Genomic DNA, 11,690 nt, shown 5'->3' with positions numbered 1-11,690 from the left:
ACCCCGCCCGCCCCCGGCCCGCCCCCGCCCGGCGGCGCCGCTCCCGGAAGCCCCGGGCAGGTGGGGCGGGTCCGGGGCCGCCGCGGGAGCGGAGCCGAGCGGGGCCGGACGGACCATGGTGGGCCCGGGGCACCGGGGGGCACCGGGGGTACCGGGGGGGCACCGGGGGGCACCGGGGGCACCGGGGGGCACCGGGGGCACCGGGGGTACCGGGGGACGGGCCCGGGGGGCACCGGGGGGCACCGGGGGGCACCGGGGGGCGGGCCCGGGGGGCACCGGGGGGCACCGGGGGCGGGCCCGGGGGGCACCGGGGGCACCGGGGGGCGGGCCCGGGGGGCACCGGGGGGCACCGGGGGCACCGGGGGCACCGGGTGTGTAAGGAGGTGCCCATAAAGGGTGAGGGGCGCCCCTGGGGTGCTCAGGGGGGATCTGGGGACACTGGGGTGCCCGTGGGGGGCTCGGGGGTGCCTTTGGGTGCCCGTGGGGGGCTCGGGGGTTCCTTTGGGTGCCCGTGGGGGGCTCGGGGGTTCCTTTGGGTGCCCGTGGGGGGCTCGGGGGTGCCTTCGGGGTGCTGTGGGTGTTTGTAGGGCGCTGGGGCGCCCCGGGGCTCCGTGGGGTTCAGTGGGTGTCTGTAGGGTGCAGTGGGTGTCTGTAGGGTGCTGTGGGTGTCTGTAGGGTGCAGTGGGTGTCTGTAGGGTGCTGTGGGTGTCCGTGGGGTGCACTGGGTGTCTGTAGGGCGCTGTGGGGGTCTATAGGGTGCTGTGGGGGTCTATAGGGTGCTGTGGGTGTCTGTAGGGTGCAGTGGGTGTCTGTAGGGCGCTGTGGGTGTCTGTAGGGTGCTGTGGGTGTCTGTGCGGAGCCGCGGGGCTCCGGGCGCCCTGAGCCCCGGCCGTGCCGCAGGCGGGGGTCCCGGCGGGGGTCCCGGCGGAGTCCCCGGTGGGCGCGGGGGGCGCGGGCCGCGTGCGGGCGCTGCAGCGGGAGGTGCGGGACGTCACCAGCGCCATGAGCCACAACGTGGAGCGGATCCTGGCACGGGGAGAGAACCTGGAGCAGCTGCACAGCAAGAGCCAGGACCTGGAGGCCACGGTGAGGGGCACGGGAGGGGCACGGGAGAGGGGCACGGGAGAGGGGCACGGGCAGGAGAGGGGCACCGGGCAGGAAAGGGGCACGGGAGAGGAGAGGGGCACGGGAGAGGGGCATGGGCAGGAGAGGGGCACGGGAGAGGGGCACGGGAGAGGGGCACGGGCAGGAGAGGGGCACGGGCAGGAGAGGGGCACGGGAGAGGAGAGGGGCACGGGAGAGGGGCACGGGAGAGGGGCACGGGAGAGGGGCACGGGAGGGGCACGGGAGAGGGGCATGGGAGAGGCACGGGAGAGGGGCATGGGAGAGGGGCACGGGAGAGGGGCACGGGAGAGGGGCACGGGAGAGGGGCACGGGAGAGGGGCATGGGAGAGGCACGGGAGAGGGGCATGGGAGAGGCACGGGAGAGGGGCACGGGAGAGGGGCACGGGAGAGGGGCACGGGAGAGGAGAGGGGCACGGGCAGGAGAGGGGCACGGGAGAGGGGCACGGGAGAGGAGAGGGGCACGGGAGAGGGGCACGGGAGAGGGGCACGGGAGAGGGGCACGGGAGAGGAGAGGGGCACCGGGCAGGAGAGGGGCACGGGAGAGGGGCACGGGAGAGGAGAGGGGCACGGGAGAGGGGCACGGGAGAGGGGCACGGGAGGGGCACGGGGCAGGAGAGGGGCACGGGAGAGGAGAGGGGCACGGAGCCACCAGAGTGGGCAGGGGTCACCAGAGGGGGCACGGAGCCACCAGCGTGTGCATGAGGTACCCACATGGGACACGGAATCACCAGGGTGGGCACGGGGTCACCAGGGTGGGCACGGGGTCACCAGGGTGGGCTCGCAGCTCCCCGAGGTGACCCCAGGTCCCGAAGGTGGCATGGTGTCTCCGAGGTGGTCCCGAAGCCCCCGAGGTGGTGCAGGGCTCCTCCGGGGGCTCCTCAGGGTCCCCAGGTCAGGGACACGGGATCCCAAGGGGGAGCAGGGTCCCCAAGGGTGCCCAGTGGGATGGCATGGACCCTGGGGTGGCAGGGGGTGTCCCTAGGATGTCCCTGGGGTGGCACTTGGGGTGCCTGGGTGACAGAGGTGTGCCCAGTGGCTGAGGATTTGGGTCCCCAGGGTGCCGGGGCTGTCCCTGGGTGCTGGGGGTCCCCAGGGTGCGGGGGTCCCCAGGGTGCCAGGGCTGTCCCTGGGTGCCGGGGGTCCCCAGGGTGCCGGGGGTCCCCAGGGTGTCAGGACTGTCCCAGGGTGCTGGGGGTCCCCAGGGTGCCGGGGGTCCCCAGGGTGTCAGGACTGTCCCAGGGTGCTGGGGGTCCCCAGGGTGCCGGGGCTGTCCCTGGGTGCTGTGGGTCCCCAGGGTGCCGGGGCTGTCCCTGGGTGCCGGGGGTCCCCTGGGTGCCGGGGGTCCCCAGGGTGCCGGGGTCCCCAGGGTGCCGGGGTCCCCAGGGTGCCGGGGCTGTCCCTGGGTGCCGTGGGTCCCCAGGGTGCCGGGGGTCCCCAGGGTGTCAGGACTGTCCCAGGGTGCGGGGGTCCCCAGGGTGCCGGGGGTCCCCAGGGTGTCAGGACTGTCCCAGGGTGCGGGGGTCCCCAGGGTGCCGGGGTCCCCAGGGTGCCGGGGTCCCCCGTCCCTGAGCGCTGTCCCCGCAGTCCGAGCACTTCCGCACCACGTCCCAGAAGATGGCCCGGCGCTTCTGGTGGAAGAACGTGAAGCTGCTCGTCATCCTCGGCCTCGTGGGCGTCATCGTCCTCATCCTCATCATCCTCCTGGCCACCGGCACCATCCCCACCTAGAGGCACCGTCCCCACGGGGACACGGGGACACGGGGACACGGGGACACGGGGACACGGGGACACGGCCACCCCGGGCCCAAATACAGATGGGGACAGCCACGGGACTCGTGTGTGCCTGTGGCGGGGGACACGGGGGGCACGGGGGGACACGGGGGGACACGGGGGGACACGGGGACACGGGGGACACGGGGGGCACGGGGGACACGGGGGGACACGGGGGGGACATGGGGGAACACGGGGGGACATAGTGGGGGGACACGGGAACATGGGGGGACATGGGAACATGGGGGGACACGGGAACATGGGGGGACACGGGGGGACACAGAGGGACATGGGGGGACACGGGGGGACATGGGGGGACACGGGGGGACACAGAGGGACATGGGGGGACAAGGGGGGACACGGGAACATGGGGGGACATGGGGGGACACAGAGGGACATGGGGGGACACGGGGGGACACAGGGGAACACGGGGGGACATGGGAACATGGGGGGACACAGTGGGACACGGGGGGACACAGGGGGACATGGTGAGATGGGTGTGGGGACATGTGGGGACACAGGCATGGGGACCCAGGAACATGCGTGGGGACACGTGGGGACACGGTGGGGAGGACCCCCAGGGATGTGGGGACACTCACGTGGGGTCACGAGGGCGACACGCGTGGGGACACGGGCGTGGGGGGTGGGGCCGTGCCAGGCACCGAGGGACAAAGGACACTGGTGGCACTGCCACCCTCGGAGGCTGGGGGGGGAAGGGGAGGGGGGACGGGGACACGGGGGTCCCCCGGGACCGGACACGGGGCCCCGGGGACACCGACACGCGTGGGGCTGCGGGACCCCTTTTGGGGACAGGGCAGTGCCAAGGGGACACGGCCGGGGGTCCTGGGGACAGGGGACACGGGGACATGGGACAGGGGGACACGGGGACAGGGGGACACGGGGACAGGGGGACAGGGGGACACGGGGACACGGGGGGCTGCAGGGACAGGGGGACACGGGGACACGGGGACATGGGGACACGGGGACACGGGGACACGGGGACATGGGACAGGGGGACAGGGGGACAGGGGGACACGGGGACAGGGGGACAGGGGGACATGGGACAGGGGGACACGGGGGACACGGGGACAGGGGGACACGGGGACATGGGGACATGGGACAGGGGGACACGGGGGACACGGGGACAGGGGGACACGGGGACATGGGGACATGGGACAGGGGGACAGGGGGACAGGGGGACACGGGGACAGGGGGACACGGGGACATGGGACAGGGGGACACGGGGACAGGGGGACACGGGGACAGAGGGACACGGGGACAGGGGGACAGGGGGACAGGGGGACAGGGGGACACGGGGACAGGGGGACACGGGGACATGGGGACAGGGGGACAGGGGGACAGGGGGACAGAGGGACACGGGGACACGGGGACACGGGGGGCTGCAGGGACAGGGGGACAGGGGGACACGGGGACAGGGGGACATGGGACAGGGGGACACGGGGACACGGGGACACGGGGACATGGGACAGGGGGACATGGGACAGGGGGACAGGGGGACAGGGGGACAGGGGGACAGGGGGACACGGGGACATGGGACAGGGGGACACGGGGACAGGGGGACACGGGGACAGAGGGACACGGGGACAGGGGGACACGGGGACATGGGGACAGGGGGACAGGGGGACAGGGGGACAGAGGGACACGGGGACACGGGGACACGGGGGGCTGCAGGGACAGGGGGACAGGGGGACACGGGGACAGGGGGACATGGGACAGGGGGACACGGGGACACGGGGACACGGGGACATGGGACAGGGGGACATGGGACAGGGGGACAGGGGGACAGGGGGACAGAGGGACACGGGGACACGGGGACACGGGGGGCTGCAGGGACACGGGGACAGGGGGACACGGGGGGCTGCAGGGACAGGGGGACACGGCAGTCGGAGACTCGAGCGGGGGGCCGTGGGGAGCCCGGTCCCGGGGGTTCGGGCCGGGCTGTCCCGGGACTGTGGCCACCCGAGGGTGACCGGGGCCGGTCCCGGTCCCTCCCGGCGGGGCGGCCGCTGGGGCCCGAGGCGGGACGGGTACAGGAACGGGCGCACCGGTACCGGCAGCGACCCCGACCCCGCGGCACCGGGACCATGGGGAGTCCCGGCCGCCGCCGCTTTCGCTTTCGCTTTGCGAGGGGCGCAGCGGGCTCGGAGCCGCGGGGGCCGCGGGGCTCGGGATCCCCGGTGCCGGTGCCGCTGCCGGTGCCGGTGCCGGTGCCGGTGCCGGTGCCGGTGCTCTCCCTGCCGAACGGAGGGACGCGACCCCCGGGGGTGGTGGGCGGTGGTCCGCGCGGGACTTTCCGTGTCCCCGCGTGTCCCTGAGTGGCCCCGCGTGTCCCGGCCCCGCGTGTCGCCGTCTCCCCCGCCTATCCGCCGGTCCCGGTGTCCCCGTGCGCGCTCTGCCCCGCAGAGCTCGTGTGCCCCGGTCGCCATCCTCGGCTGGCCCCGTGCCCACGTCCCCGCGCTCTCCCGTGCCGTGGGCCGTGTGTGTCCCTCTCGCAGTGCCATCGTCCCCGCGGTGCCCGTGTGCCCGTGGCATCTCCGTGTCCCCTTGGCCCACACCCCCGCTGTCCCCACAGCACCCCCTGTCCCCAGGTGTCCCCACCTTGTCCCCGGTGTCCCACACATCCCTGTGTCCCAAATCCTGTCCCCAGAGTGGCCCTGTGCCCCACACGTTGTCCCCGTGTCCCCACATGGCCCTGTGCCCCAGCTGCTGTCCCATGTCCCCAACCCCGGTGACATTTGGGCCCCATGGCGCAGCACCTCCCCCCCCATCCATCCCAGTCCGACCAGTCCAGGCTGTGACAAAACCAGTTTAAATAGAGGGGGGGGAGGAGCACGGGGGGGACAGGGGGGCTCAGCCCTTCCCGGACATCTTGTCCTTGTCCTGGTCCTTGTCCTTGTCCCTGTCCTGTTCCTTTTCCCTGTCCTGGTCCCCGTCCCTGTCCCTGTCCCTGTCCTGTTCCTTTTCCCTGTCCCGGTCCCTGTCCTGTTCCTTTTCCCTGTCCTGTTCCTTTTCCCTGTCCTGTTCCTTTTCCCTGTCCTGGTCCTTGTCCCTGTCCCTGTCCCTGTCCCGGTCCCTGTCCCTGTCCTGTTCCTTTTCCCTGTCCTGGTCCCTGTCCCTGTCCCGGTCCCTGTCCTGTTCCTTTTCCCTGTCCTGTTCCTTTTCCCTGTCCCGGTCCTTGTCCCTGTCCCTGTCCCTGTCCTGTTCCTTTTCCCTGTCCTGGTCCCCGTCCCTGTCCCTGTCCCTGTCCTGTTCCTTTTCCCTGTCCCGGTCCCTGTCCTGTTCCTTTTCCCTGTCCTGTTCCTTTTCCCTGTCCTGTTCCTTTTCCCTGTCCTGGTCCTTGTCCCTGTCCCTGTCCCTGTCCCGGTCCCTGTCCCTGTCCTGGTCCTTTTCCCTGTCCTGGTCCTTTTCCCTGTCCCTGTCCCTGTCCTTTTCCCTGTCCTGGTCCTTTTCCCTGTCCTGTTCCTTTTCCCTGTCCTGGTCCTTTTCCCTGTCCTGGTCCTTTTCCCTGTCCCTGTCCCTGTCCTTTTCCCTGTCCTGGTCCTTTTCCCTGTCCTGTTCCTTTTCCCTGTCCTGGTCCTTTTCCCTGTCCTGGTCCTTTTCCCTCTCCTGGTCCCGGTCCCGATCCCTGTAGTGGGGGTTGTACAGTCCCAGCGCTGTCCCCTGCACGGTGTCCCCCGGCGCGTCCTCCCCGGCTGGCAGCCGCGGCTTGGGCCCTGTGGGGACAGAGGGGATGGTGTCACCGCCCCTGTCCCCGAGGTGTCACCGTCCCTGTCCCCGAGGTGTCACCGTCCCTGTCCCCGGGGTGACACTGCCCCTGTCCCCGAGGTGACACTGCCCCTGTCCCCCGGATGAGGGGACAGAGGGGATGGTGTCACCGCCCCTGTCCCCGAGGTGTCACCGTCCCTGTCCCCGGGGTGACACAATCCCTGTCCCTGTCCCCGAGGTGACACTGCCCCTGTCCCCCGGCTGAGGGGACAGTGGGGATGGTGTCACCGCCCCTGTCCCCGAGGTGACACTGCCCCTGTCCCCCGGCTGAGGGGACAGAGCGGATGGTGTCACCGCCCCTGTCCCCGAGGTGTCACCGTCCCTGTCCCCGGGGTGACACTGCCCCTGTCCCCGAGGTGACACTGCCCCTGTCCCCCGGATGAGGGGACAGAGGGGATGGTGTCACCGCCCCTGTCCCCGAGGTGTCACCGTCCCTGTCCCCGGGGTGACACAATCCCTGTCCCTGTCCCCGAGGTGACACTGCCCCTGTCCCCGAGGTGCCACTGTCCCTGTCCCCACCATGCCCACCCCGTCCCTATGCCTGTCCCCGCAGTGCCACCCTCCCTGTCCCAGAGGTGACACGGTGCCACCCTGTCCCCGTCCCCGCCGTGCCCTCGGTGCCCGTGTCCCCGTCCCCCCGTGCCACCCTGTCCCTGTCCCCGTCCCCCCGTGCCACCCTGTCCCTGTCCCCGTGCCCGCCGTGCCCTCGGTGCCCGTGTCCCCGTCCCCCCGTGCCACCCTGTCCCTGTCCCCGTCCCCCCGTGCCACCCTGTCCCTGTCCCCGTGCCCGCCGTACCGACGTAGCTGAGCAGCACGGGCAGGAATGCCAGGCCGTGTGCCAGCCCCAGCAGGGTGACGATGAGGTTGAGGCGGAAGAAGAAGATCCGCACCAGGCGCGCCTTGGCGAACGCCAGCACCGCCACGCCCGGCAGGTTGGTCATGGCCACCCCCGCCACCACCTGCGGCGACAGCGGCAGCGCGGTGACACCGAGGGACCGAGGGACAGCGGGGACAGCGGGACACCGACCGAGGGACAGCGGGACAGCGGGACACTGACCGAGGGACAGCGGGACACCGACCGAGGGACAGCGGGACACCGAGGGACACCGAGGGACACCGAGGGACAGCGGGACACCGAGGGACACCGAGGGACAGCGGGACACCGACCGAGGGACAGCGGGACAGCGGGACACCGAGGGACAGCGGGACACCGAGGGACAGCGGGACACCGACCGAGGGACAGCGGGACACCGACCGAGGGACAGCGGGACAGCGGGACACCGAGGGACACCGAGGGACACCGAGGGACACCGAGGGACAGCGGGACACCGAGGGACAGCGGGACAGCGGGACACCGACCGAGGGACAGCGGGACACCGACCGAGGGACAGCGGGACACCGCGGGACAGCGGGACACCGACCGAGGGACAGCGGGACAGCGGGACACCGAGGGACAGCGGGACAGCGGGACACCGAGGGACAGCGGGACACCGACCGAGGGACAGCGGGACAGCGGGGACACCGAGGGACAGCGGGACAGCGGGGACACCGAGACAGCGGGACACCGAGGGACAGCGGGACACTGAGGGACACCGAGGGACACCGAGGGACAGCGGGACACCGACCGAGGGACAGCGGGGACACCGAGGGACAGCGGGACAGCGGGACAGTGGGACACCGACCGGGGGACAGCGGGACAGCGGGGACACCGAGGGACAGCGGCCACCCCGCGGTGTCACTCCGACAACGGGAGGTCCCAGGGTGGCACATCCCAGCAGCTCCCACGGTGCCACCCCCAGCCCCAGGAGGATTTGGGGTCCCTCGATGCCACCCCCAGCCCCAGGAGGATTTGGGGTCTGGGGTCCCACAGTGCCCCCCGTGCCCACCTTGCTGCCCATGGTGACAGTGGCCTCCTTGGCCCGTGCCACCTGCGTGGGCTGGCGGCTGCGGGCGAAGGCGCAGGTGATGTGGGACACGAACTCCACCGAGATGCCAACGGCCTGCGGGCACCGGGCGGTCACCCGGGCACCGCCGTGCCCCCGGAGCCACCCCCGGAGCCACCCGAGCCACCCTGTGCCACCAGAGCCACCCTGTGCCACCAGAGCCACCCCCGGAGCCACCTGAGCCACCCTGTGCCACCAGAGCCACCCCTGGAGCCACCCGAGCCACCCTGTGCCACCAGAGCCACCCTGTGCCCCCAGAGCCACCCCCGGAGCCACCTGAGCCACCCTGTGCCACCAGAGCCACCCCCTGTGCCACCCTGTATGCCCCAGCTCCTGCTGCCACCTCCTGTGCCCCCAAAGCTGCCCCGTGTCCCACCTCACGTGCCCAGTGCCACCCCACATGCCCTGTGTCCCCGTGCCACCTCTTGTGCCCCATGTCCCCGTGCCCCCCCACATCCCCGTGCCACCCCACATCCCCGTGCCACCCCACATGCCCCGTGTCCCTGTGCCAGCCTGTGTGCCCCATGTCCCCGTGCCACCACATACGTGTCCTGCCTGTCCCACGTCCCCGTGCCACCCCCCGTGTCCCCGTGCCCCCCGCGTCCCCGTGCCAGCCGCGGTGCCCCGTGTGCCCGTGCCCGCACCGCCACCAGGTTGATGAGCGCCACGGCGTTGTAGGGCACTGCCCAGAGCGCCATGCAGCCCACGGTGCCCAGCAGCACCATGGCGATGGTCAGCAGCGTGGCCAGGCTGGAGCGGGCATCCATGCCCAGCAGCAGGAAGGACACGGCGAAGGTGGGCACCAGGCACAGTGCCAGCGTCACCAGCCCCTCGTACACCACCGTCAGGTACTGCTCGTAGTACACGTACGTCACCCTGCGGGTGGCACGCGCTGGCACCGCGCTGGCACCGTGCTGGCACCGCTGCGGCACTGGGGAACCTGAGATGGGCACTGGGCACCCCGAAACGGGCACTGGGGAACCTGAGATGGGCACTGGGCACCCCGAAACGGGCACCGGGACCCCTGAGATGGGCACTGGACACCCCGAAACGGGCACCGGGACACCTGAGATGGGCACTGGGCACCCCAAAATGGGCACCGGGACCCCAAAATGGGCACTGGGGAACCTGAGATGGGCACTGGGCACCCCAAAATGGGCACCGGGACCCCTGAGATGGGCACTGGGCACCCCGAAATGGGCACCGGGACCCCTGAGATGGGCACTGGGCACCCCGAAATGGGCACCGGGACCCCGAAATGGGCAGTGAGATCCCTGAGATGGGCACTGGGCACCCCAAAATGGGCACCGGGACCCCAAAATGGGCACTGGGGAACCTGAGATGGGCACTGGGCACCCCGAAACGGGCACCGGGACCCCTGAGATGGGCACTGGGATCCCTGAGATGGGCACTGGGCACCCTGAAATGGGCACCGGGACCCCGAAATGGACACCGGGACCCCTGAGATGGGCACTGGGCACCCCGAAACGGGCACTGGGCACCATGATATGGACACCGGGTACTCCGAAATGGGCACTGGGACCCCTGAGATGGGCACTGGGCACCCCAAAATGGGCACCGGGACCCCGAAATGGGCACTGGGACCCCTGAGATGGGCACTGGGCACCCCGAAATGGGCACTGGGACCCCGAAATGGGCACTGGGACCCCTGATATGGGCACTGGGCACCCCGAAATGGGCACCGGGACCCCGAAATGGGCACTGGGACCCCTGAGATGGGCACTGGGCACCCCAAAATGGGCACTGGGCACCATGATATGGGCACCGGGTACTCCGAAATGGGCACTGGGATCCCTGAGATGGGCACTGGGCACCCCGAAACGGGCACTGGGCACCCTGAGATGGGCACTGGGCACCCCGAAATGGGCACCGGGACCCCGAAATTGGCACTGGGACCCCTGAGATGGGCACTGGGCACCCCGAAATGGGCACTGGGCACCATGATATGGGCACCGGGTATTGTGATATGGGCACCGGGACCCCTAATATGGGCACTGGGCACCCCGGTGTTGACACCCCTCACCTGGGCACCCCTTACCTGGGCACCCCTGAGTTGGGACCCCTCTAAGCCCTGACCTGGGCACCCAGTAGTGCCCCCCAACAGGGGCATCGGGGCATCCCCAGCCCCGCAGAGCGGGCACCGCTCCCCGGGCACCGCTCCCCGGGCACCCCCGGTGCCCCCAGCGGGTCCCCCCGCGCGTGGCGGTGCCCGCGGGTGGCAGTGCCACTCACGTGTAGGGGAAGACGCGGAAGGCGGGGTCGGTGCCGGGCACGGCGCGCAGGGTGCCCGTGATGCGCTGTGCCAGGGCGCGGGCGGCGCGCAGGGCGGCCGTGTACTCCTGCGACGTGCGCAGCGGCCGCTGGTACGCCATGAAGCGCGTGGCTGCGGGCACGGCGGCGGTCAGCGCGGGCACCGCGGGCAGCGGGCACCCCGGGGCGGTGGGCACCGCCGGGGCGGTGGGCACTGCTGGGGCAGTGGGCACCCCGGGGCAGCGGGCACCGCCGGGGCGGTGGGCACTGCCGGGGCGGTGGGCACCCCGGGGCAGCGGGCACTGCCGGGGTGGTGGGCACTCAGGGGCAGTGGTCACCATGGGGGCAGTGGTCACTCAGGGGCAGCGGGCACTGCCAGGGCAGTGGGCACTCAGGGGCAGCGGGCACTCAGGGGCAGCGGGCACTGCCAGGGCAGTGGTCACTCAGGGGCAGTGGGCACTGCCAGGTCAGTGGTCACTCAGGGTCAGTGGTCACTCAGGGTCAGTGGTCACTCAGGGGCAGTGGGCACTGCCAGGCCAGCGGGCACTCAGGGGCAGTGGTCACTCAGGGGCAGCGGGCACTGCCAGGCCAGCGGGCACTCAGGGTCAGTGGTCACTCAGGGGCAGCGGGCACTGCCAGGCCAGCGGGCACTCAGGGTCAGTGGTCACTCAGGGTGAGTGGTCACTCAGGGGCAGCGGGCACTGCCAGGCCAGCGGGCACTCAGGGGCAGCGGGCACTGCCAGGGCAGTGGTCACTCAGGGTCAGTGGTCACTCAGGGTCAGTGGTCACTCAGGG

At 71.6% G+C, this 11,690-nt stretch overlaps 1 protein-coding gene across 1 annotated transcript; it reads left to right on the top strand.

The window, feature by feature from the left end:
• The first annotated feature begins 86 nt into the window (after positions 1–86).
• VAMP8 (vesicle associated membrane protein 8) lies at positions 87–2,952 on the top strand. The gene is made up of 3 exons (XM_021544824.2): positions 87–118; positions 901–1,086; positions 2,710–2,952. The coding sequence occupies exons 1-3, from the start codon at positions 116–118 to the stop codon at positions 2,851–2,853; spliced, it is 333 nt and encodes a 110-aa protein (XP_021400499.1). The 5' UTR covers positions 87–115; the 3' UTR covers positions 2,854–2,952.
• The last annotated feature ends 8,738 nt before the right edge of the window (positions 2,953–11,690 follow it).

Source organism: Lonchura striata, chromosome 32, assembly GCF_046129695.1.
Source record: "Lonchura striata isolate bLonStr1 chromosome 32, bLonStr1.mat, whole genome shotgun sequence".
NCBI lineage: Eukaryota > Metazoa > Chordata > Aves > Passeriformes > Estrildidae > Lonchura > Lonchura striata.
This window is presented reverse-complemented; position numbering and strand designations above follow the sequence as displayed.

Excerpts from the sequence above, each read along its gene's own strand:
- VAMP8 (XM_021544824.2), top strand. Across the intron at positions 1,087-2,709 it reads GCCAGGACCTGGAGGCCACG|TCCGAGCACTTCCGCACCAC; the intron begins GTGAGGGGCACG and ends CTGTCCCCGCAG.